At 36.7% G+C, this 27,604-nt stretch overlaps 1 protein-coding gene across 2 annotated transcripts in view; it reads right to left on the bottom strand.

Moving 5' to 3' along the window:
• Positions 1–67: 67 nt before the first annotated feature.
• EPC2 (enhancer of polycomb homolog 2) overlaps positions 68–27,604 on the bottom strand; it is a 113,552-nt gene continuing 86,015 nt past the window's right edge. The window contains exons 7-14 of one of the 2 annotated variants that reach the window (XM_049772996.1): positions 26,316–26,507; positions 21,055–21,144; positions 19,180–19,325; positions 18,754–19,097; positions 8,849–8,985; positions 6,316–6,475; positions 4,114–4,447; positions 68–2,247 (exon numbers count right to left, since the gene is read on the bottom strand). In XM_049772996.1, coding sequence (XP_049628953.1) covers positions 2,175–2,247; positions 4,114–4,447; positions 6,316–6,475; positions 8,849–8,985; positions 18,754–19,097; positions 19,180–19,325; positions 21,055–21,144; positions 26,316–26,507 — 1,476 coding nt within the window. In that variant the 3' untranslated portion in view covers positions 68–2,174. The remainder of the gene's footprint in view (positions 2,248–4,113; positions 4,448–6,315; positions 6,476–8,848; positions 8,986–18,753; positions 19,098–19,179; positions 19,326–21,054; positions 21,145–26,315; positions 26,508–27,604) is intronic. The other variant, XM_049772997.1, reaches the window with a different exon arrangement.

The following is a 27,604-nucleotide window of genomic DNA, read 5'->3' as shown; positions in this document are numbered from 1 at the left end:
AAACACTGGAAAAATGTGTGTGCAAGGAACTGAAATGCCATCCAGTAAACAGTTACAACCACCAAACTAAGGAAGGCTTATTTTTCTAGTTTACTTCAAAAGAAACAAATAAATTGGTCATCAATCTTTGATAAGTTCTGGATTTGCCACATTTCCAGACACTGTACAAATGGTAATTTTTTTCTTTAAATTATTTATAACATGTATATCACATAAGGCAAATTCACTCATGCTTAAAATGGGGAAGAAAAAAAACTTTCTCCAAAGTTGGCACTAAAATTGTTTTAAGCTCTTAATAGCAAGGAGATACATCCAACTACAAGAATGAACACAGTCATAATACATATAAAATCAAAATTATTTCCCTTATATCATCAGCAATGAGTAACTCCAGAGGTAGTATGGCAGAAATGAGCATGGATCCTATCAGGTCACAACCAATGAAGAAATGGAATTTATTTTTTTTCTACGGTTTTGACCATAATTTGCTTTGTACATTTACGACCTGAATAAAAACCACTCTCAGCAGAAAATTGGCCCATTAATTCACTGACATATCAATTTACAACTTTCAGGACTGCAGATATAAAAAATGTACAGTATAAAATCATGTAAGTCTGAAATGGTTTTAATCATATTCATTAAAAATATTTACATTTCCCAATACTTACTTGACAAAACCCCCTTGCAATATAATTCTACTCTAAACTTTTATTTATAAAATGAGGCTCATTTGTGAGATTTCAATGAATGTTATACTGCAAATTACTTACATTCTGTAAAATATTTTTTCATATCAAAGGTAGTTTATATTGGATTATCTGAAATCCAATAGTGCCCAAAAAAGAGCTTCTTTAATTCTTTTCATTAATGCTTGGAAAGCACTGTGAAAATGAAAAGTGCTATTAAGTGCTATCATTTCCCTTAAATCTTTCACTTATACTGTGTGCACATTGTGAAATAAACACATATGCAGCATGTCCATGTTTTGATATGTATTTTTATTTCCCTGCAGTTTTCACTTATCAAGAACAAGTAACAGGGAAAGTTGTCTGAACTAGTGCATAAACAAACATTCTGAAACACCACTACACGTATCTAATTTACAAGAACCGTATAAAAAAAGTCACTAAAACACTATACTATGAAGGTGTCCAACGCTTACAGTCAGACTTTTTCCAACCCGTTACTTGCCTTGTAGCCACAGGAAAACTCTCCAAAATTGAAAAGACAATCTTGCCACAACCCTCCCCCCTCCCAATACCTGGGATGGCTCGATATCTAGACTTCCAATAATTATTGCAATGATATAATGCAATACATACCTGGTAAAATATCCTTTATGTGATGTGTTACAGTTTTAAAGCCAGTTAAAATATGCGATCTTCAGGTAAAATGTAATCCTTGAAAAATTTCCATATTTGCACAATTTAAATGTGCTAGATGCATAATTTTTCCTATTCCATTTTTCTGTGTAATTATTTTTTATAAACTGGTATTATAAATAGAAATATACATTCAAAATATATGGAAAAGTGAGTTACTACATTAAATTTGCATGTATCGATCCATCCCTTTCCCCTGCACAGTAATAGAAAATACTATTTTTGCCTTGAACTTCATATTTGACAGTGAAATGCCACTAAAGTATTTACCAAAAAGTCCATCTAGTCAAATTGTGAAACAAAATGAACCAAGTGAAAACTTTACAGTTCCTTTAGAAAAAAATTACAAGAATTTCATTTTCTAGCTATGAATCTTTAACTTTTTAGACACAAAGTTGAATTTATTTTTACAAGATACAAAATGTAAACATGGCAAAATAAATAGTTAAAACAAGTGATGCAGGATCCCATTTCATGCTCATGATCCCATTAAAGAATTATTTTTAAAATCCATTCAGTTGCAAATTCAAGTGCAAAAGCATGATGATGAAATATCTACTATTCAAGTAACAGAAATAATATTGATGATACAAATAAACTATTTTACAAGGTAGTGATTTTCCCAATTTTACAAAATATACATAATATATCGTTTTAACATTCGATATACTGTAGTCCGTTTAGGTCCATTGTTAGCTCTGTGATCCACAGAGTGTCGCCTTTTGCATTCAGCTGGAATATATAAATGGCCGCACACCATCAGCACAGGGCAAAGCCACAGGTTTTAGGTTATGTCACTTCCATAGCTACTGTTGTCTCTGCTATTCCATTTAAACCCAATCTTTCTGGTTCATGGTTCTCTCTATAAGGTAAAGAGTAAAATAAATATTAATGCTTTCTAGAATGTCATCATTTAGTCATTACAAATGTTTTTTATATAACTATAACTAATATGCAGCTCACAAAAATCATTTCCCATTTACAACTTCTACAAATGAGATTTTCTTCCCTTAGAAATTCTATCAGTTTCTAATCAGTTGATTATAAATATTTTCTTAGCAGAAATAGTAGCCTACTATTTCAGCACAGGCCAATGATGCAACACTTTATGAAACAATGTAGTTTTTAAATAATAGATAGATCATATGATGCTCAAAAAGAACACTCCTGAAGTGTATAATGCTACTTGTTTACCATAGTTTACAAGTTTATGTCAATATTAATTTATGCATAACAACTTTTTTATGATTATTATCATTTATTAGGGCAGCAGAATGATATAATAGGTCTTGGTGAGAAAGTACAATAGGTTGGAGTGTGTGCTTTGCATACAGGAGGATCAAGTTTGATCTATCATACTACATGGTTTCTCAAGCATGAGCAAGAAGAACCACTGCTGAGTGTTGTTAAAAAAAAACTGCTGAGTGTTGTTAAAAATAGAAAACTCCTAAAATGTTATTGTCAACAATATGTAAGACACTATGATCAAAATAAAAATTATATTAAAAAAAAATAGAAAACTGGGGCCCGGAGAGATAGTACAGCGGTGTTTGCCTTGCAAGCAGCTGATCCAAGACCAAAGGTGGTTGGTTCGAATCCCAGTGTCCCACATGGTCCCCGTGCCTGCCAGGAGCTATTTCTGAGCAGACAGCCAGGAGTAACCCCTGAGCACCGCTGGGTGTGGCCTCCCCCCCAAAAAATAGAAAACTGAACAAAAAAATGAAAAGGAAGAATATAAAAACATGTTCTAAAATAATGAAAATATTGCCAATTTTGATAAACACATGGAGTAATTTGTAATGCTGATGAAACAAATTTTGGTTTCAAACATAAGATCTAACATGGACTTTAAAAACGGCAGGGGTAGGAAGAGGGGGGTATTGGTGGTGGGAATGCTGTACTGATGAAGGAGGGCATTCTGAAACCGAACTATAATCAGGCTTGTAATCATGGTGCTTAAATAAACATTTTATATATTAAAAAATAAATGGATGAAAATAGCAATTGTAGGGGCCCGGAGCAATAGCACAGTAGCAGGGTGTTTGCCTTGCACTCGGCTGACCAAGGATGGTTTGATCCCTGGTGTCCCATATGGTTCCCCAAGACAGGAGCAGTTTATGAGTGCATAGCCATGAGTATCCCTTGAGTGTTACTGGGTATGGCCCAAAAAAAAAAAAAAAAAAAGTATGACCTAGATTTTTGTTTGTTTTGGGCCATACCTCGCTTTATTTCTGGGTTTATTGCTGGCTCTGCACCCAAGGATCACTCTTGGTAGGCTTGTGAGACCAAATAAGGTGCCAGTTATCAAACCTCATTCAAACACGTTCAAGGCCAGTGCCTAAATCACTATACCATCTCCAGCCTTTAGATTTGAGGCCACCAAATTAATGCCAATAGGAATGAGAATTGGTGGAACTAATTAAGAATCATCAGACAAGCAAAAAGCATCAGGAGTCTGTTTTTTAAATTTTCAGTTACTCTTTGCACTTTTGTAATTTAGAAGGAAAGGTTTGAATCGCTTTTTTGACCTGCTCCGGCCCCTAGGTCATACATTTTTATATTCCCTAGGTCATACATTTTTATATTAAACAGGTAAACAGTAACTGTTGGAAGCCAAGTCAATCAATTGACATCTATTGCTTGAGCAGTAAAGTCTCTTTCTCCCTCATAGGAGAGCCATAGGAAAAGACAAAATGACACTCAAAGCACATATACCACACACACACACCTTGCTATGCTGCTAATGGCACTGCTGGGAGTAACCTTTGGCACTCTGTCCATACTGGCAGCAACTGTGGCAAGTTTTAAGGCTGTTGGCGATGGTGCTGAAGTCCGTGTATTGATATGCACATTGACTGGAGAAACAACACTGACATTATTGAGGTGCACTGCATTTGTCAGGCAGGAATTGTTCATGGGAAGTGTTTGAGGAGTGCTTGTGCACAATGCTGGGATTAAGTGGTTTGTAGTGGTGTGGCCAACTGTCCTTACAAGCTGTACAGCTGAAATCCCTGGGCTGGATGATAAAGCCATATTGGTGGAATATAACGTTTTAGAGGTTCCTGAAAGAGAAAAAAAACAATCATTCAAAATTCATGTCATGCTACATTAGGAGATTAATTACAAAAATAAATGCAAATATTTATATTTTATTTAAATACTAAATTAACCTCCTACATACAGCCTCTCCTCAGAGCTTCTGAACAGTAAGCTCAATATACTTACCTTTTGTAATTTCCACTGACTGTTATAAAAAGGCTTTGCAAGTATTCTGCAGCCTCCATATTAGGAAAACGCATTAGCAGTAGAGAGGGGCTCTGGAAATTGAGGGCAGGTGGAAATGACAATTGGACTTCCATAAGAATTTACAGATACAAGAATAATAACAAGGAGGTGCAAAGAATCGTGTGGCATATATACAATATTGTTATTTATAGCAATGATTATGTTGGTTATTCACATGGCCATGTTTTATAGTTCCTCAAAAAGCTTTGGAATTTCCTTAGTGTGGAATCTGTATGTTTCTTTTGCTCTACTAAAGCCACTAAATTCTGGAAAGCACATGATGTGAGGGAATGATTGTCCCAGAGAAACTAGACTTCTGATAGGTCCTCTGATTTCTAATCAGTCAGTCATATATACAGGTGGTAGTTTGCAGTTAGGTGGGGGAAGATGTTATATGAATCTCCAATCTATTGCTGAGGCTTGTGCAAAGCATTAGAAGTGGAGGGTTGTTTGGGAGGCTCCGAGACTCTCCTGTAGTATTTCAGAAATGAATTAAACTGTTGGTTTGGGTTTGGAAAGCCTCCCATTATTTTGGAAATCAGCCAAATAAGATTCTAGTATCTAAACAACAGCTGCAGACTAACAGTAAAGCTGGCAGGAAGTGGGGATGGGGAATGGTCCCCTGACATTACATTTCAACAAATTGTAACCAAAAGGTCATCTGAAAGGCTTTTTTGCCAGCAACCCCAGGTCCAGACTGATGGTGCTAGCTTGAACTCTTCAAGTAACATCAAGTCCATACTAGACAATACCATTTTAGAACCCCAGACAGGGCAGTTTGGAAAACCACATATATAAGCTTTAGAGAAGCTAGGGCAGGGGGACTCCATCTTGAAAATTACCCATGATACACTACTCTGCCTTTCCATCACGGAGAACTTTTTATCTTGAAAGTTATTCACAAATGCTGGGTATGTATCTTTCCCCCTTTACTTTATGAGGTGTATCATTTAGAAAAGGCTTTCTCTTGCTCTCTCTACAGTCTTCTCTGTAACCTCTAATTGGAAAATGAAGCTGGGAAAACTGAGTGGATCTTGTGAATTGTATGAATTCTATCCCTCCCTCACAGGTACTTCACCAGTAAGGTAGCGGTACACCAAACAGAAGGGCAGCAGCACTCTATTGTGATGGCTTCCCTGTTCTCTGGCTCCCCAAGTTCAACACTGGCACAGCAATCTTTGAGGACAAAGAAAGAGGCTTTCCAGCAATATTGTACTTGAAGAGGTGGAGCCAGAGAAGAGATTAATATAGGAACGGGAAGGTAAATCTTAGTAACAGACCACCTAGATTATATTTTGCTTTTCTATCAGTACATGGATGACTCAATGGTGGTGGTTACTATGAGCTTGATGGATTTCTTACAGTGTGGAAAAAAATAAAGACAATATGTGAATAAACTAGGTAGGATGGGGAAATCACATAAGCCCATTTGCTATGGAAAGAAAAAGAACCAGGAGATAGGTGAATTTTAGGAAATATCCACATAAGTTAGGGAAGTTTTAATGAATCCTGATTGGACCTACATGTTTCCCCCTCAAACTAGAAAGAACAAAAACAACACAAGGACAATAAAAACAGCACCGTATCTTAGAACGTGACGTACAACCATCAAACTAGTATGCACCACATGAAACCACTGGCTTACCTGAAGGCTGGACAACACCGTTTATGTTGTTGTGGCCAGGGTTCTGCTCCTTGGCTACCTCACTGCGACTCGGAACAGGTGCACTGACCACTGCAGATGCAGCAAAGTGGGCACTGGCTGAGTCAAGGGTTTTAGACATACAGTCAGAGGTGGTTGAGCCCTATAAAAAAAAGGAACTCATTAAGAAGTCAACTCTCAAAACTGTTGATGGGATTACACAAACAGACTAAGAAACAGGGTGGATCCAAGTGCCTGAAGCTGCCTTTTAAAACTGAATGTTCTTTTTTTTTTGTTGTTTGTTTGTTTTTTTTTGGGTCACACCCGGCAGTGCTCAGGGGTTACTCCTGGCTGTCTGCTCAGAAATAGCTCCTGGCAGGCACGGGGGACCATATGGGACACCGGGATTTGAACCAACCACCTTTGGTACTGGATTGGCTGCTTGCAAGGCAAACGCCACTGTGCTATCTCTCTGGGCCCACACTGAATGTTCTTAAGTCCTTACATTAGAAGAGCTTGAAATGGAAATAGGAACAGAATTATAATCTGGGAAGCAATCATTTCTGAGAAAAAAACCAGGAGTTTAAAAAACCCAAACCTTCAATGTTCTATTAATTTTTCTACCAATTTTAATGAATGCCTTTTAAATACCTGTTTATCTTGAAACTAGGGGCCTATGGGGGAAAAATGACCCACAGATGATTATTAGTCATTTAGTCACAACAGAAAACAGGCTAGTTGTCCTAATCTTCAATTAGACTGAGAGTACTTAAGACTGGTTGCCCAAGAGACTCAGAAAAGGCAAAGACAACTTTAATAGATATTCCACTTGCTTTTAAATATTTTTTATTTGTTTTGGGGCTGCTCCGAGGGTATAACAAAAATAGTGCTAGAGAAGCCATCTGGTGCTAGGTATCATACCCAGGGACTGTATTTGCCAGTCATGTGCTCTAGCCCTTTGAATTAAGTAACTCCTGACTCTTCCATTAATTTGGTTTAAAACTAAGAGCTGTTACTAAAACCCAGTTTCACTTTTGCCAGCCTCAGGTTTACCTGAGTGTAACAGAAGTGTTGATGGGTTCTAGGATCACAGAGATGTACATGCTACAAAACTAGGATCCCCAGGAGAGTAGACTGGGCCTGCCCCTCTGAAGACTTGCACTGAACATCTATAGGAGACCATGGCCCAATAGTTCACAGAACAAAACCAAAATGGTCAACTTCATTATTATGTTCACAATTATTTTGGAATTAAGGAGCAACAGAATTCAAGATCTAAGACACAAGATTCTCCTTTTCTTAGTGGTTTAAAACAACAGAGATTTATTTTTAAATTGTTCTGGAGGCCACAAGTCTAAAATAAATCTTACAGGACTTCTATCAAAGTGTTGACATGGCATGGCTAATATCTCCTGGAAATTACTGTTGGTTTTTTTTTGGGGGGGGTGGGGGGCACGCCCGGTGATACTCAGGAATTTACTCCTGGCTATGCACTCAGAAATCGCTCTTGGTTAGGGGGACCATATGGGATGCCAGGGGGATCGAACCGCAGCCAGTCCTAGGCTAGCGCAGCAAGGCAGACACCTTACACTTACACCATTGCTCCAGCTCTGAAATTACTGTTTTTTAAGCATTTTTTGAATATGGTTTTGGGGTCAGCCAGCCTGGTGTTGCTCAGGGGTTATTCCTGACTCTGCATTTAGAAATTACTCCTGGGGGCCGGAGAGATAGCATGAAGGTAAAGTGTTTGTCTTGCATGCAGAAGGACAGTGGTTCAAATCCCGGCATCCCACATGATCCCCTGAACCTGCCAGGAGCGATTTCTGAGCATAGAGCCAGGAGTAACCTCTGAGCTGGCGGGTATGACCCAAAAACCAAAAACCAAAAAAAAAAAAAACACAAATCCTTTGGATACCAGGCATTAAATATGGGTCGACAATTGAATGCAAAGCAAGTGCCATACCCATTGTACTATCAGTCTGGCCCTAGTATTTTTATTGCTATCCCTAGTGAATTTACCTCATGATAACTATGGGCAACTTTACCTCATGATGATATATCTATGGGGAATAGGAACATGAAATTCAAAAAGGCAAGAGTTATAGTTTATATTTATAGTACAACTTAAGAGGATTATCTCTAAACTCATTTGGTATGTAACTGTACTTAGTCATAGTTGAAATCAGAACAAATATCACTGGAGAAAAATTCTGAAGGAACAAGAAAGGGGGGTGGATTAGGACAGGGGATGATACTTTTAATAGCTAATAACTCCTAAAATTTATTGATAACCTTTCATTCTTGCTGCAGGTACTTCTTTCCCAAGTAAAAAAATACCGAATAGGGATCTAGTGTTATTAGAAAGCAAACTATTATGGGACAGTTTATCAATTCTGTAAATGAACAGAACACAGGTTGATCACTAAGACTGAAATTAATAACAGTATCAATGACACAGTATCTGTGACACACATATATTTGACCATAAAATTTTGAAAGAAGGGAAGAGTCACAATCCAATCAAAGGACAATTTACCTGTGCTTTTGGATGTGTCTGTTGCGAGGAATGCTGAGATTGCTGTTTCTGCTGAAGCTGAGCAAGTTGCTGCCTTTGCATTTGAACTAATTGCTGTTGATGTGTCTGAAACTGTTCTTCTGTAATACCCCCTGTTACTGGTAAAAGACACTAATTTTAGAAATAAGTATGGCTTAAATTATTTAAAAACAATTATTTTGGCTTTGAGGCCCCATCCTGTGATGCCAAGAGCTTATTCCTGTCCCTATGCTCAGGGGTAATTTGAGCAAGGCGTAAGGGGTCATATAATGAGGTTCAGAAATTCAGGTTGTAAGGTAAGCATCATATCCATTGCACTAAACAACTCTGATCTGTTGTAAGTTATTTTTAAATAACAAGCAGAACATATGACTATCACACATGTGAAAAAAGAAAAAAAGGCAATAAGGAATTACAATACACACCAGCAAAAGAAAACAAACAAAAAACAATAAAAAGAACAAATCTTTAGTAAAAGTGATTCATGCTATTTGTTTCTTAATACCACATGTTAAAGTTTCCTGTATATATATATTTTAACTGTACAACAGTTCCAATATGATTATTCTACCAATAATTCAGATTTTGTATCTCAGAATTCACTCCTATGTTCTACATCATTGTTACTAAAGAAGGAAAAACTACTTCACATAATCTAAGTAATAACTATAGGAAAGCTAGACCATCAGTAACACTGTAAATAACTCGGTAGTTTTATTAAACATATGGTGCTCAAGTTAAAACACGTTTCTAATTACAAATAGAGAACAAAAATGCCTTGTAAATTAATCATAAACAATAATTTAAGTCAATACATTTGACACCATAAAAATAAGGATTAGGGGCCGGAAAGATAGCACAGAGGAAAGCATTTGCTTTGCATGTGGCCGACATGGGTCAGACCCAAGTTCGAATCCTGGCATTCCATATGGTCCCCCGAGCCTGCCAGGAGCAATTTCTGAGCAAAGAGCCAAGAGTAACTCTGAGCGCCACCGGGAGTGACCCCAAAACAAAACAAAACGAAAAAGACATCCAAACTTTTGTTTAAGAGTACATAACATGGGCCCGGAGAGATAGCACAGCGGCGTTTGCCTCGCAAGCAGCCGATCCTGGACCAAAGGTGGTTGGTTCGAATCCCGGTGTCCCATATGGTCCCCCGTGCCTGCCAGGAGCAGACAGCCAGGAGTAACCCCTGAGCACCACCGGATGTGGCCCAAAAACAAAACAAAACAAAAAAAGAGTACATAACATTTAGGAGCTGGAGTGGTGCTGCAAGCGGTAGGGTGTCTGCCTTGCCTATGCTAACCTAGGACGGACCACGGTTTGATCCCCGGGGTCCATATGGTCCCCCAAGCCAGGAACGATTTCTGAGCGCATAGCCAGGAATATCCCCTGAGCATCACTGGGTGTGGCCCCCAAAGAAAAACAAACAAACAAACAAAAACAGAAAAGAGATTTAGAGGCTGGGAAGGTGAACCAAGAAGAATGTATTCCTTGTGTAAGTGAGGCTCAGGGTGTGATCACCAGAACCACATTTCCTCAAAAAATATATACAAATTTAAGATTAGATGATAGGCCTATTTTCACAGAAGTTAGTATGTTTATTAATTAAGAAATGTCACTAAATTCTTATATGTACTTTTAGAGTAAATGTGTTTCAAATTTCTTTATTATTTTCAATCTTCTCAACTGTTTATTTCCTCAATCAACAATGATGCAAGGCATTGCAATAGGGTTTAGAAGTAAACACAGAAGGGAAAACCTTAAGAACAAAGTCCCTGCTATAAAATCTTATAGAACCTAGAAAATATATACATAGAACTAATACAACTAATACTAATAGGACTCAGTGTTTGCTTGTAACTGAGCAACCTATATCAATATGACCTAAAAGAGACTGAAGATTCTACACTTAAAATTCACATCCGAAATCCATTACTGGTTGAAAATCATTAACATAACCCTAACTATCTAGTGACTTTTTAAAAAAAAAATTATATTCATTACTTAACTCCTCATTATGATCACAAATAAGAAACTAAAAACAAAGGATAATAATAGACATGTAACATGAAGTGTATTTTCTGTTAAAAATACAAGACATTCTTCAAAGAACTGGATCAAACACTTCTGAAATTCATTTAGAACAATAAACACTCACAAATAGCTAAAGCAATCCTTGGGAAAAGGAATATGGGAGGCATAACTTTCCCCGATTTTAAACTGTATTACAAAGCAATAGTTATCAAAAGAGCATGATATTGGAATAAAGACAGATCCTCAGATCAGTGGAATAGACTTGAGTACTCAGAGAATGTTCTCCAGACATACAATCACTTAATTTTTGATAAAGGGGCAAGAAATCCTAAATGAGCAAGAAAAGCCTCTTCAACAAGTGGTGCTGGTACAACTGGTTGGCCACTTGCAAAAATGCAAACTCAGACCCCCAGCTAACACTGTGTACGAAGATAAAATCCAAATGAATTAAAACCTTGATATCAGACCTGAAACCATAAGGTACAGATACTCCTCGCTTAACGACCAAGTTCCATTTCAAAGACTTGGTCATTAAGCGAGGAACTGCATGTTCCTGTATACAGTAGTAGTACAGTATATGCATAGAACTTGACAATACAGTATTCTGAATAAGTAAAATAACGAGAAAGATCAAACTGAAAACTTCTACTTATTTTCATTTGCACAGGTTGTGTAATTGAAACACAGTACTGCAATGTATTACAGAACATAAAATTAGTTATGTAGTCACATTAAAGCACCAAAAACCACAGTACTGTACTGTAGAGTGTACAAGATGAACAAAGGATATTTAAAATAAAATAACGGTGAAGAGATGGTCGTAATTGAGAGTGGCCACTAAACAGTAGGTCTTTAAGCGAGGAGTATCTGTATATAGAACAAGATGTAGGTAAAACACTCCATGACATTGAGACTAAAAGTATCTTCAAGGAGAAAACAGCACTCTCCAAACAAGTGGAAGCAGAGATAAGTAGATGGGAATATATTAAGCTGAGAAGCTTCTGCATCTCAAAGGAAATAGTGCCCAGGATACAAGAGCCACCCACTGAATGGGAGAAACTATTCACCCAATTCCCATCAGATAAGGGGCTAATATCCAAAATATACAAGGCACTGTCAGAACTTTACAAGAAAAAAACATCTAATCCCATCAGAAAATGGGGAGAAGAAATGAACAGACACTTTGTCAAAGAAGAAATACAAATGGTCAAAGGACAAATGAAAAAATGCTCCACATCACTAATCATCAGGGAGATGCAAATCAAAACAACTATGAGGTACCACCTCATGCCACATAGATTGGCGCACATCACAATGAATGAGAACAAGTGGTGCTGTCAGGGAGAAAGGAACTCTTATTCACTGCTGGTGGGAATGCGGTCTAGTATAGCCTTATGGAAAACAATACGAAGATTTCTCAAAAAATTGGAAATTGAACTCCCACATGATTCAACTATTTCACTCCTAGGAATATACTCTAGGAACACAAAAATACAATTCAAAAATCCCTTCCTCACACCTATATTCATTGTTTCACTATTTACAATAGCCAGACTCTGGAAACAACCAAGATACCCTTCAATAGATGAATGGCTAAAGAAACTGTGATATATATACACAATGAAATAATATGCAGCCGTCAGGAGAAATGAAGTCATAAAATTTTCCTATACACGGATGTACATGGAATCTATTATGCTGAGTGAAATAAGGCAGAGGGAGAGATAGGCAGAGAATAGTCTCACTCATCTATGAATGTTAAGAAAAAAAAAAGTAAAAACATCATAATAATAATCCCATAGACAATAGAGTTAAGGGCCGGCAGGACCGGCCCACAATATGCAGTTCACCACAAAGAGTGGTGAATGCTGGTAGGGAAATAACTACACTAACAACTAGCATGACATTGCTAATGAATGAGAGAAGTAGAATGCCTGTATTGACTACAAGCAGGGGAGGAGGAGGAGGGAGATTGGGAGCATTGATGGTGGGAATGTTGCATTGTTGAAGGGGGTGTTCTTTTTACGACTGAAACCCAATTACAATCATGCTTGTAATTATGGTGCTTAAATAAAGATTTTATTAAAAAAAGAAACCCGAAAGGATAAGCTTTAGATATGTTTTCATTTGTTGTACTGTAAGGTAATCCTTAAAACCTGTACTGGGATCTGAGAAAAAAATAGTTAAGAGCAATCGTAACTATTTGATCTTTAAAAGATTAGAAAATTTGAAGGCCTGAGAGTGTTACTTCAAAAGTTTACTATTTTTTTGAAGTCTACATTAGTTCTCTTACTGAATTACCAATGTATCGAATGCTTTTGCAAATACTAAACTCACAATGTAAGTGTTCTACTTTTAAATGAAAAAAAAATTAATTCTAATGGACAGCTTTTATTTTGTTAGGGTGAAAGGAAAGTGATTCCCTTCTCAAAGAGTTGTAATCTCATAAACACAGCGCTGGACTACCTTGCTAAAGATGGCTTAAGAAGGTAGGTAGAAGATAGTAATTGGATTGAAAGCATCTTCTTTGCTCTTCTCCCTACTATAAGTTATTAAAATGTCCCCATGAAGAGATTTACTTCTCTAACTTTGAGTACTTAAGCAGCAAGCTACCTGCAAAAGATTAAGGTTATAAAGAAAGAACTACGATAAGGAATGAAATAGAGCATAAAAGCCAGTGTACAAGTGTTACAACAATTGCCTTTTATATGTGAGGTCCTGGATTTGATGCCTAGCATCACAAATACATAAGAAAGAGCTATTAAAAATGTATTCATTAAATTCCAGTCATATATTTTGCTTGGAATCTGAGTTCAGGTAAGAAACAGGTTATAATCCACGAAACATCCAGGTTTGTCTATAACATCACCTGGAAGCAATCCTCTACCACAGAAGACCCTACCACTGCTCAGACATCGAACTGCTCAAAAGAGACTCCCCTTAACACTGAGGAGACTAACAACAACGACCTGCTTACAGGACAGGGCTTCCTGCATTGCCCTTTCATGGTGAGGTGAAACGAGAGGACTCTCCACATCCTGACTTCAATATAGGATATGCAGATTCCAGGATATTTAATACAGAAACATGATACCAACAACAGAGACTGTGTGAAAAGTGTGTTGGCACTACGGACAATGTTTCGGATTGGATGATCTAACTTGCCTGGAGCCTAGAGTTGGTCTTATGCCAGGAAACTTCAGGGGTAGGGTCTCTTTGTATTTAGGCCAAGGTTATTTCTTTCCATGCCCCTCATATTTTGGTGGGCCTATGCAAACAACAATTGCCACTCTAACACCGTTTTTACTGTGCTCCTTTGACTCTAATCCTTAAAAAAAAAAACACTTAAAATTTGAGGTTAACTTAAGCTAATATGCATGTACATGGAAATGTAAAAAATACTATGCCTCTAATGTTTAAGGAGTTACGTAAGTTTTATGGCTTTAGATTGCCTTGTGTGCTGTTAAGAAATATTATAATGTGTTACAATCTGGGGACTTGAGGGACAAAGTAATTGTACATGGATTCTGTTTTATTGTTCTTTGACTGAAAGTTCAAAGTTAAGATATCAGCAAGGGGACTTCTTCTGAGAATTATGTTATGGGTGATTGTCCTTCCACTGTAACTTTACCTTGTCCTCTTTCTTTGCATCTTTGTTCTCATAATTAAAAAAAAAAAGAAACAGGTTATAGAGATAGTTCAGCTTGTTATTTTACCCCCATATGCACTAGTTGTATCATATGGCATTGCTTCTTTTTGCATAGGCACACTAAAATGGGGAAACTCTTACATATAGAAAGAAGTTCTTATCTAATAGGGATAAGAACTCATACATCTTTTAGTGCAGGGGAGCCTTTCACCCTGAACATTTGTCATGGGGACTTAACTTAAGCCTCTGTTGATCAGATATCGACCGTCCAACCTCAAACCCAGGATCCCATCCTAGGAACTGGTGTTTTCTGGAACTGCACCAGGAATCACACTCCCCTGGGGGAGGCCCTAATGCTACTCTGGCACTAACTTGCTCCAGGGTAGGTTCATATCACACCCTCATGATGAGGAAACAGCAACAATTTGCTCTAAGGGCAGATTTCCCTGCCTTGGCACCTAGCAGTGAAATGAAATCAAAAGACGCTTTTGACACTCCCAACTTCAACATAGGATCTGTGCAAAAACCAAGATCTCTAATTACAGAAGCCTGACTGTAAAAACCACGACTGAGTAGAACTTTTCCTGGGACCATGAAGAAAGACCTTTGGGCTGGACAATTAGAATGCACAGAGTCTGTAGTCAGTCTTTTTGTTTGTTTTTTGGGCCATACCTGGCAGTGTTCAGGGGTTACTCCTGGCTATCTGCTCAGAAATAGCCCCTGGCAGGCACGGGGAACCATATGGGATGCCAGGATTCGAACCAATAACCTTAGGTCCTGGGTCGGCTGCTTGCAAGGCAAACACCGCAGTGCTATCTCTCCGGCCCCTGTAGTCAGTCTTACGATGTATACTTTATGGATAGAGACCCTGTTTTTATAGGCCAAGGGTATTTTCCTTTCTAATTTCTCCAACGTTTGCTGTGTCTATGCAAAACAAAACAAAACTAATCTGCCACACCTGCCCCACCCCTAAAATTTTATATCTTCTAGATTGGCGCTCCAGCATTTTTCATGAACCTTGGGACATGAATTACTTGGTTTACCTCATATTTCTACATCTTTGTACAAACTGAGAAAAGGAAAAAAAAAAAGGAGATGGGGGGGCGGGGGAGGTCAGAACTAAATACCCAAGCCAAAGTCATGACAACAGAATCAAGAGACCCAAACTATAACAAGCTATACACAAATGGATCTGTTACACTGATAAACCAGTGGGCTAAGGGTGGAGGTATGGGATGCATGCTGGGAACTTTGGTGGAGGGAGGTCAACACTGGTGGTGGGAATAGCCCAAAGTCACTGTCACTATATGCCTGAAATTCAACTATGAAGGACTTGTAATTCACAATGGTCTCAATAAAATAAAATAAAAAAAGTGTTCCATTATGTAACTATATTCATGCCTAGTATTTAAAAAAAAGTATTCTGGGCCAAAGCAATGTACTGCAGTGGGTAGAGAGATTAGGTTGCTTTATGCATATCCAGATTCAACCCCTAGTACCACATCTGGTCCTGAGTCCTATTCAGAAGTATCCCCTGGGTGGAGTGCCAGGAATAAGTCCTGAGTACTGCTTGTGGAACAAAAAAAAAGAAACAATCGTAAACTTTCAAAGCTTAATCAACAACTAAGCTACATTAGTTAGCTAAATTACATAAATATATTACATAATAATTTTTTTTTTTTTTTTTGGTTTTTGGGCCACACCCGGCGGTGCTCAGGGGTTACTCCTGGCTGTCTGCTCAGAAATAGCTCCCGGCAGGCACGGGGGACCATATGGGACACCGGGATTCAAACCAACCACCTTTGGTCCTGGATCGGCTGCTTGCAAGGCAAATGCTGCTGTGCTATCTCTCTGGGTCCTAATAATTTTTTTTTAAAGTTGAGTCTTTCAAATACTTAGCTGATGTTACTGATTGTTGGAAGTTTGACGTTACTATGTTATTGACGTTTTAGTTATTCTAGTTATTTATTTTTTGGGGGTCACACCCGGCAGCGCTCAGGGATTACTCCTGGCTCTATGCTCAGAAATCACTCCTGGCAGGTTTGGGGGACCATATGAGATGCTGGGATTCAAACCACCATCCTTCTGCATGCGAGGCAAATGCCCTACCTCCATGCTATCTCCCCGGCCCCTATTCTAGTTATTAAAGCCACTATGCAGTGAAGCTGTCTATGTTATTGAAGCCCAAATTAGTTATTCCATTTATTGAAGCCACATATTTTGGGAGAGGATGGGGATACACTTGGTGGTGTTTTACAAGCTCATATGATACCAAAATAGAACTGTGCATGAAAAGCAAGTAGCTTAATTCATGAAATATTTCTCTAGCCCCTAAACTAAGTTTTGAAATATTTTAAGAAAATAAAGGAATGATATCACAGTGGGAACTCAAGACCAATAAAAAATTATATAAGCCTGGGGCCGGGCGGTGGCGCTGGAGGTAAGGTGCCTGCCTTGCTTGCGCTAGCCTAGGACGGACCGCGGTTCGATCCCCCGGCTTCCCATATGGTCCCCCAAGAAGCCAGGAGCAACTTCTGAGCGCATAGCCAGGAGTAACCCCTGAGCGTCACAGGGTGTGGCCCAAAAACCAAAAAAAAAAAAAAAAAAAAAAATTATATAAGCCAAAATGTTTTTGTTTTTGAATGGTAAAGGAAAAGATAAAATTTAAGAAATCTTTGATATTAATGTTATCCACTTGTGATTTAAATTCCTTAGGAATATCTTGTGTCTCTAAGGTAACACTGAAATGTTCATTCTGGGGCCGGAGAGATAGGAGATAGCATGGAAGTAAGGCAATTGCCTTGCATACAGAAGGTGGGTGGTTCAAATCCCGGCATCCCATATGGTCCCCTGAGCCTGCTAGGAGCGATTTCTGAGCATAGAGCCAGGAGTAATCCCTGAGCACTGCTGTGTGTGACCCAAAATACAAACAAACAAAAAAAGAAATGTTCATCCTATTTAAAGTGAAAGCATGGTATTAACATATAATTATATGATAATCATGAAACTATTGTTACCTAAAGTTATATTGTGTCAATCAATAGAGTACAGGTATTATATAATAGCATATACAACAAGTATTACCTGAAAAAAATCAGGTAAAGAGATTAGAAGTTTATGCTTATGAAGGAACATAACCTGGCAGAAAGGTAATGATAATTACTGACAAAAAGAAGCTCTGTGTACAGTCAAATATAACTGTAAGTACCTGTCTGTTACATGATAAGTTTTTGAAGCTTCCTTTTTGGTAAAAGTATTTCATGTGTTTTTTTGGCATCAGAATTCTATTAAATAATTCAAATTAACTTCCTATCTTTAGATTTCTGAGATAACTAAAATCATATTTACTATTTACCCATCTGGCCTCAAAAGCTCATTAAATTTCAAAGACTCATGAAGATTTTATATAATCCCAAGTTTGTTTAGGAGAAAATTAAGTAATATGCCGACTTCCAATCATTCAAACAAATTCAATTTTCCATTACAGCCTTTAAATAGGTAAATGTTAATTCAAAGCTTAAAAATAAGCAGTTCCATGACTAAAAAAGACTGAAAACTACTAATAAAATTTTAAGCTAAAATGATTTAAAATCAGGATAAAGAAATTCAATTTCACATACAAAATGTATATCCAAAAAATAATTTACAAATACATGTTTTACATACTAAAGATATTAAAAGTATACTAAATCACATCTTTTGTCACTGGAATCGCTACATTATTTTCACGAAAAACACTACCAAATTATAAATTAAGCTCACGTATAAATATGTGATAAAGTAACCAAAAGTATTAAAATTGTTTTTAGATTCTCCCAAAAGCACACATTATTTACAGTATACATTTTTACAAAGAAAGCATTAAATGGTACTCTCAAAGAGTAATATTGCATATATTATTGCTCTATACTGATCGCACAGAGGCTTCCAATCACTTGTCCATGGAGAAAATATATGTACTCTATGTATTTACACACCAGGCATATGCATTAAACATATCAGTCAGTATTTTGATAGCAGTTAGGACAACAGGGTTAAATAAGAATCACAAAGGAGATTTCTTATGTTGTGAAAAAATATTTATATTAAATTCCTTTCCCTCATGGAAATGTTCAGAATTTACTGAGAATTTATTTAGTAAATAATAAAAATTAAGACAAAAGAATGATCAGGATGCATTTTCAACAACACGACAGCTTACCTGATATGCCGTTCTTGCTGGTGTTCAAGAAAGCTACAGAAGCTGCAGAAACTCTTTTATTGTTCACAGTCTGCCCTGGTTTTCTTGAGGTACATTCTTCACTATCACTGTCCTGTAAATTTAGTAGTCTCGGTTGGAAACACTGTAGTCGACATGATCTTATATTGCTTAATATTTCAGGAAGGGACAGTCTATTTTCAAAATGTTTACTGGAAGCATTGGTCCGAGAGAAATTAGAAGGTAAGTCTCTAGTTTGGGAAGAACTTGAAGAACTATTCAGCATTTCAGGATCTATCTGTTTTAGGACTGGATCATGTTCTGTTGATATTCGGTCCATTATGACCCTGAAATACAATATAAAACTCAGTATCACCCAGAAGAAACGAAATAAAACAAACAAAAAAAACCAAGAAGAGGTATGTTTACCTTCCACCTCTACCAATTCGCCTTCTTGCAAATCCTATACATCTTCTTGGTACTGTGAGTGTTGTAAGGCAATGCCTATATCTCAACTTATCCAAATCTGCCAATTCTGGATTTTCAAAAGAATGATTAGCTTGGTCCAAACGAGGCTACAGAGAAAGGAAAAAAAATCATTAAAACCTATAGTGTCAATATAAAATAAAAAAAAATTTAAATCATGATAAAAATAACTGTTGCTTTAACGACAACAAGTAAAGTTAAGGAACAGGGCTAGAGACAGTTCAACATGCTGGGTGTGTGCTTTGTATACAGGGATCCCAGGCTGGAACTCCAGTATCACCTAGTCTCCTGAAGAAGAGATCAAAGTAGCTTGAACACCACTGAGTATCCCCCATCCCAGTAGTCCCAAAATAAATGAAATAAAATTCAGGTATAAACGGTAAAATTGAGCTTGAATGACATTGAAGAGGTAAATTCGTATAAAATGGAATCAACGGTTCATGCACCAAAATAATTCAAAGTGAATTTAATTTATAAATATAGATACATTTAGGGTACTTTTGTGTTTTATTATTTTTATCTTTTGGGTGTTGGGAATCAAACACAGGACCTGATACATGCAAAAGCATGTGCTGTACTGCTCCATCTCTGGTCCCATTTAGATGTTTCAAAAGAAATAAACCTTAAATAATAATATGGCTTTTAATATATGAGAGAAACTAAAGAAACAGAAAACAGAAGGACTTTTTTTGAAACTGAAAGTTCTACTTCAAGAAAGCATGTATGGGTCAAACTGACATAGTCTCTTTTAAGAACACACAATCCATTTCTTTGCCATCGTTCCATTTTATCTTTCTGCTTGTGACCAGCATAATTTCCCCCCTCCCATCAGTATAACTTGCAAACCACTTTTTTAATTGATTTTTGGACCACACCCAGTGATGCTCAGGGGGTTACTCCTAGCTATGCACTCAGAAATCACTCCTGGCTTGGGACTCTGAGATCAAACCCAGGTCTGTCCTGGGTCAGCCGCATGCAAGGCAAACGCCCTACCGCTGCGCCATCGCTTTGGCACCAACAAGCAACTTCTTACTTTAACTACACGTTCTAAAATTACAAATGTATGTGCACACACACACACACACACACACACACACACACACACACACACACATATATATATATACACACATATATGTTTACAATAAGGTAGTGGACCAAAAGTCTCCACAAGGTGTGTGTGTGTCCATCTTCATAATTAAGAGTGTGTGTGTGTGTGTGTGTGTGTGTGTGTGTGTGTGTGTGTGTATGTCCTCATAATTAGGTACTTGGACCTTATCTGAAAACTGTAATATTTTGGAATAAGGATCATTCCTTAATATAATGCTGTGTCAAAACCCAACTCAATGGTACAATGTCATTTTTAAGTGTCAAAAATTAGAATATAATTATTAGATAAAATTACTGCTTGAATGACATTTAAACATGATTTCTTTATTATTTGATATGTACTAGGTATGTATGCATAAGCTAGCTTATTTAACAGTAAATTAAGAAAAAACCAGCTACCTGAGATACAATGAAAAATCCTGGGCTTCTACTCTAGGGGCAGTCTAAGAAATTCTAATTGCTGGGTGATAGTTAGAGCCCAAAGTGAAGCTCAGCTTCACTTAATATGAGAAATTATTCAGAGTAATGGACTCCTATCTTCTGAAATGTCTTAGTGTCTTTGACCATCTCCTGTCATCAGCATAGGTGATATTAAATAAAAAATACTGATGGACTACTTCCCATTTTTAGATCAAGACTAAGTCACCTTGACATGAGTTACCTGTTCATTCCTGTTCACAAAAACACCACAAAAAATAAAGTTCTTACAGCATAATACTGGCATCCTGCCCGCCTCCTGAAAGCACAGGGACCATCAGGATCATTTTCTTCTTCGGGTTCTGATACTGGGGACGGAACCTAAAAAAGAGGCACAAGGCAACCGATTTTGAAGTTATTAGAAGTCAACAATCTTTGTAACACTTTAAAATAAGAATTTGCTGACAATCCTTAAATCATTCTAATCTTACCTACCAAAAGGCCCTCAAACATTTGAAGACTAATAACATTTTTGTTATTATTATTATTGGTTTTTGAGGTATACTCAAGTTGTTCTTAGGGCTCTTAGCCAGATGTCTGAGATTTCACCCAAGCCCTTTGAGATTATGCCCCCAACCCTTAAAAATATTTTTATTTTTGAGGGAAGGAATCATATCTGGTGGTACTCAGATGTGGCCCCTTCCCTCCAAAAAAACAAATTAAGTAATAATTTTATTTTACTCCTGGCTCTGTGCTTGGAAGACACTTTTCTGTGGTGCTTAGTAGATCAAGTGCAGTACAAACAAAAGAGAGCTGGTTGTGTACAAGACCAGCACTACAATCATTGTATTCTCTCCAGCCATAAATGATCATTTTTAAGTTTTTCCAGTTAAGTACATACAATATGTTTGCTTCTGAACATGTATGTGATTTACAAAGTCTTTTTATTTTTATTTTTATTTGGTTTTTGGGCCACACCTGGTGATGCTCAAGGATCACTCCTGGCTTGGGTCAGCCGTGTGCAAGGCAAACTCCTTACCGCTGCACTATCGCTCCGGCTCCAAGAGTCATTGTTTTTATAAAATACTACAGACCACTTTTACAACATAAATGTCTTATGTTGATCATATATACTTCAAAATAAGACTTATGCTTTAACTTATATATATATATATATATAATTTTTTGCAGTGGTAGATATCAAACCCACACATGTAAGGCAAGTACTGAGTCACATCCTCAGAAGACTTCTTAATTGTATTAATAGCTTATTTTTATAATTAAATTTATTTCGCTAACAAATGTCTCAAAAAAAATGGAAAAATAGGAAAAAAAGGAAAATGCATACAAGTAGCCCCTCCAAATAAGCCACAAAGGTCAAACACATTTTACTTAATGTAGGATCCCTTCTTTCCTCCACACTCAATTAAAAAGAAATTATAATAAAAATAAGGTTAAAAAAGTGTTATCCTTTTCTAAGTAGAAAACTATAAGAGGAAAGATGATGCGAATAAAAGTATAGTAGGTACTGAGAGAAATGACAAGCATATAATAAACAAAGTCTTTCAAAAAGGTCTCACCATACTATACAGCATTCTGCTTGGAGCCATAAGGTATTGGGCCAAAAGGATTTATATATAATTTGAGTAGACAACTGAGAGGAAACACCAAATGAAAAGATATGCAACTATACTGATAGGGTAGGAAAGTAATATTGTTTTTATAATTCTTATATCAAACAACTATGCCCCACCCCTTAGTTTTGGATTTTTGTTTTGTTTTTGGGCCTCATTCTGCAGTGCTTGGGGACTACTCTCAGTGCAATAATGCTCATGGATCCAAGTGTTACTTGGAACTGAAGCCAGTGTAACTTTATGCAACATAGTCCAGCCTATTACGCCACCTTCGCCAGTCCTAGAGTTGTGATTTAGATTTGTCAATTTTTTCGATTTTGATCACATCTTTTTCTGACAGTGCTAGTTTAATATACTAATGTACAAGTTTTTTTTTCCTGAGGCCACACTGATGATTCTCAGGGGCTGAAGGCCCAACTTAAACATTTTTGAATCCCTCAAATCCCTTGTTATTGTAAAGAAAACTAATTTTTCCATATTATTTCCATACTATGGTAATCACTATTGAGCAGGTTCATTCAGAAAGAATGAAAGAATTGTCTAACGGGCAATATACCTCCAACTCTATGGAAGAAACACAAATAGAGTAAGCTGGGCTGGGAAATAAGCCCCAAATCAGAAATTTGAAAACAATCCCAAATGCAAATTTTATGCATTGTTCCTTTGCAAATTGTCTATTAAAAATACATATAAAACATGCCACAAAGTCTCAGAAGTTTTTGCATAAAATGTACTAACACTTCTTTACCAATGTTTCCTAAAAGTGAATTCTGGGGTCTAGCAGGAGATGCAAGAAGAGCGAATTTTCGAAGAATCAGAAAAAGAACAAACAAGATAGGGTTTAACAGTAAAACAAGATAGTTTTACTTTACTGCAAATCACTTGGGTATGCTTGCTTAAAATCTGTTTAAAGCACATTTTTTTGTTTTGTTTTGTTTATTGGGCCACACCCGGTGGTGCTCAGAGGTTACTCCTGGCTGTCTGCTCAGAAATAGCTCCTGGCAGGCACGGGGGACCATATGGGACACTGGGATTCAAACCAACCACCTTAGGTCCTGGATCGGCTGCTTGCAAGGCAAACACCGCTGTGCTATCTCTCCGGGCCCTAAAGCACATTTTTAAAATAATAAATCTTAACTACACTGTGCTATAGCTAACTGATGTCCAACCAAGTAACTGCTTTCTTTTTACGCTAACAATAATGGAGAAACCATTAATATTTATGTGACTAGGACTCAGACATATGAAAAAAAATATGAGTTTAGAACAGAAGTAAAGATTTTTTATAGCATGAGGAATATTTTACAGTATACTGGGTTTTTCCTATCAGGTTAAATGATCTTATTCCAGCAATAAAGAAAAGTTTCTCTGTGTCATAGTATCCCAAGTTATTATTCTTTAAAGGGCCAGGAATGCAAACAAAACTTTATAGATTCTCATTAGTTCCATCAATACATATAGTTATTGTATATCCAGTTATCCAATCATATTATATTCCTAATTCTTTAATAATTTCTCAGTATTTAAGTGTAGAGGACATTTGCCACATGGCTGTCATTCCAAGCTTCATTCTGTTCAATTTCTCTTCCCTTCCTGCACTGCTTCAATAGTTCCCTCTAATATATAGTTTTCTGTGTCTAAAGCTCTTCCCTAGATTTCTGTCTGGAAAACAATTATGATACTACTTCCCTTATTTTCTAACATCTAATTAATGTTCCATGTTATTCGATGTGCTTCCTGAATCTTGACAAACATGACTAACTTAATGAGTACTTCTAAATAATATACAGAATAATAAAATTTAAACAAAAATATTAAATCGTAAACAAATCTAAAGTATTATTCAGGGAAAAAAATAAATCAGTGTAAGTGTAAAAACAATATAATCCAGTGAAAGGGGGAACAAATCTAAAGTATTATTCAGGGAAAAAAATAAATCAGTGTAAGTGTAAAAACAATATAATCCAGTGAAAGGGGGAACACCTTATATAAACCATAGATTTTAAATATTTATGACAATAAAGTGTTTTATAAACAACCTTTGCTTCTAAAACAAAACAAAACAAAAAAAGGGGCTGGGTGGTGGCGCTAGAGGTAAGGTGCCTGCCTTGCCTGCGCTAGCCTTGGACGGACCGCGGATCGATCCCCTGGCGTCCCATATGGTCCCCCAAGCCAGAGCGACTTCTGAGTGCATAGCCAGGAGGAACCCGAGCGTTACCGGGTGTGGCCCAAAAATAAAACAAAACAAAACAACCTTTGCTTCTAAACCTGAGTTTTTTTTTTTTTTTTAAATTATTTTGGACTATAACCAGTGGCACTTAGTGCTTACTCCTGGCTCTGTGCTTACTTAGTTTTACTCCTGATGTTGTTTCAATGTGTCTAGAGCCCACTGTGTCAAATGCAAGTGTCTTAAATCCTGCACTACCTATCAGATCCCATGATGTTTTTTGAAAATATGTTTTGTAAAACACTATGTCTAATAGTTAAAATATAATAAAACATGTTTGGTATAGAATTCTCTTTAGGTTAGCTATACCATATAAAATGTTATGGAACAGCTGAACAAGGTGCTGAACAATCCTTTTTAAATCAATCCTTTAACACAAGCAAATTTTTTTTTTGTTTGTTTGTTTTTGGGTCACACCCGGCAGTGCTCAGGGGCCACTCCTGGCTCCACTCTCAGAAATCAACCCTGGCAGGCTCAGGGAACCAAATGGGATGCCGGGATTCGAACCACCGTCCTGCATGCAAGGCAAACACCCTATCTCCACACTATCTCTCAGGCCCCAAGCAAATGTTTTTTAAAAAGAGGTTATAATATTGTAATTACAAAAAATTGCAACCTCTGTTATATATGATTAAATATTTAATTAAAAATTAAAAATTTAAAGCTTAAATTTTAGTACTAGGGAAACAGCTTAATGTCTGGAGCACATGCTTTGCATGCAGGAGCCCCAGTTTTGATACCAGAATAGGACACTCCCCTCAGCACTGCCAGGAGCAAGTCCTGAGCACTGAGATAGGAATCAAATATGAAAGCTGTAGCCAAAACCCAAAAAGCAGAAGGAAAAAAAATTATGTATGTATGTATGTATGTATGTATGTATGTATGTATGTATGTATGTATTTCTTTATGGGGTGCTCAGGTAATCTTTCTCCTGGTGATTCTTGGCAAAACAAGTTAGCTACTAGTTCCTTGCTAGGTTAACAGAACAAAGTGCTGTTCAGGCTGTGAGGTGCCAGAGCCACTACGGTAGTAAAATGATCTATTTCATTTACCTATTTGGATTTGGGAGGCATATACATAGTGATGCACAAGGACCATAAGGGCCCAGGAATAAGAGGGTTGGCAATAAGTAAAGCAAGAAACATAATTCCCACATTATCTCTTTAACCCAGGTACAAATTTTAAGCAGAAAATGGCAATATAAACTAATACATTTTTTAAAATTTAAACTTGAACAGTTTTAGATCTTCTTTGGAATCAAGTACCTACTGCCAAACAACTTAGTATATACGGAAAAGTTGTGAAACACAACTTTACGTATGGTGGAGCATATTTATAAAACTTCCTGGTATATGTAACTGTGTCATAAGATATACTGGTAAATATATACTAATAACCTGATTTCCTAATAGTATATATTAAATATAAAGAGGCTGATCTTGGATAAAATGGAAAACTAAAAATCATCTAACTAAATAAATGCCCGACAATAGAAAAAATTCCATGTAAATGATAAAAAAATATCACAAAAAGCAAGTATCATTTCGGTAGGTAGGTATATGATATGAACAATGCTTATGCAGCAACATTGGGTAAATAATCAAGATCCTAAAATGTCAATTATTGTTTTATAATATACCAACACACAAGACTAGAAGGAAATGTCGTTAAAGTAGTTTTAAAACAAGCACCTGTGGAAATTCATCTTCATCTGAGCTGTGAAAGTCATATTGCTTAATGTCACTCTTATTGATCACAGGCAATGTCTCAGGAGTGGATTGCTGAGATGTTACCAAAGCCTCTGCTTTAGGCTTCTTTGGGTACTTCTTCTTTTGACGAACCACATCAGAAGCCTCTTCTTTCAAAGACAAATGATGAGGATGCTGTTTACATGACGATTTTCCCCCAAAAGGAAGAAATGAAAATCATTTTAGAAATCATGAAAAACTAGACTGCTCTTTGAAAACAAACATTTTGACCCAGGAAGTGATTTTATTTACTGTATTTAGTATGTTTAAAAAAAGTGATTTTAAACTGAAAAATGCTTTACTTTTTATAAGTTAGGTTTATGTTTTTTAAAAATAATACTTTTTTATTAATATTTAAATGATGATGTCAGTGGTTTTCTTTTTTCCATTTGTTTCTGGTTTTTGGGCCATGCCAGGTAGTGCTCAAAAGTTACTCCTGGCTCTGCACTTAGGAAATACATCTGGCAGGCTCCGAGGACCATATAGGATGCTAAGGATTGAACCTGGGTCAGCCATGTGCAAGGCAAACACCCTACCAACTAGTCCCTATCAGTGATTTTATTTTTAAAACATTACAATACTGGCACTCTAACATTTAAAAAGTAATTTTAATTTTATTTAAATTCACGACACTAATTATTAAATAAGAATTTAAAAAGCAGTTGAACCAGATTATGAAATCATTTCTACACTTATTTCTAATTTTAGAAAATATCCATGGGTGGCAATATTTTTGATAAAAATAAGCTTATTAACTAAGTTGAAAAACCTTTAGATTTTAGAATAATTGCTGCCTTAACTACAGTAGTCCAATTATTTTTTAAGTACCTCAGGGTTCTGTGATGGTACTTGAGGGCACCCAGCAGAAATACTGGCACTCCCTTTCATAAATAGAGATATGCCACTTAAAAACATTTGGAAATGACTATGCTAAGCACCAAAGTACAAACTATAGAAGAGTAAAAATATTTAGGAAGTTACTTCTTTTTCCCTTTTAGTCCAGATTTTTGTTAATAACTACTCTAGGATAAAAAAAGTAACACAAAGATAATGTTTAAGAATCAATTTTTTTTAGTACATGTAGCCTACTCTAACAATGGTTATAGATAGCTACAACGAAAGGATGATGTCAGTTCTTAGAGACAACATATATTTCAGAATGGGATGTGACAAAGTAAATATAATTAGTCGTAATGGGACAGAGCAACAATGAATGTAATATTATTTTCAAA

Source organism: Suncus etruscus, chromosome 5 (assembly GCF_024139225.1).
Source record: "Suncus etruscus isolate mSunEtr1 chromosome 5, mSunEtr1.pri.cur, whole genome shotgun sequence".
NCBI classification, from domain to species: domain Eukaryota; kingdom Metazoa; phylum Chordata; class Mammalia; order Eulipotyphla; family Soricidae; genus Suncus; species Suncus etruscus.
This window is presented reverse-complemented; position numbering and strand designations above follow the sequence as displayed.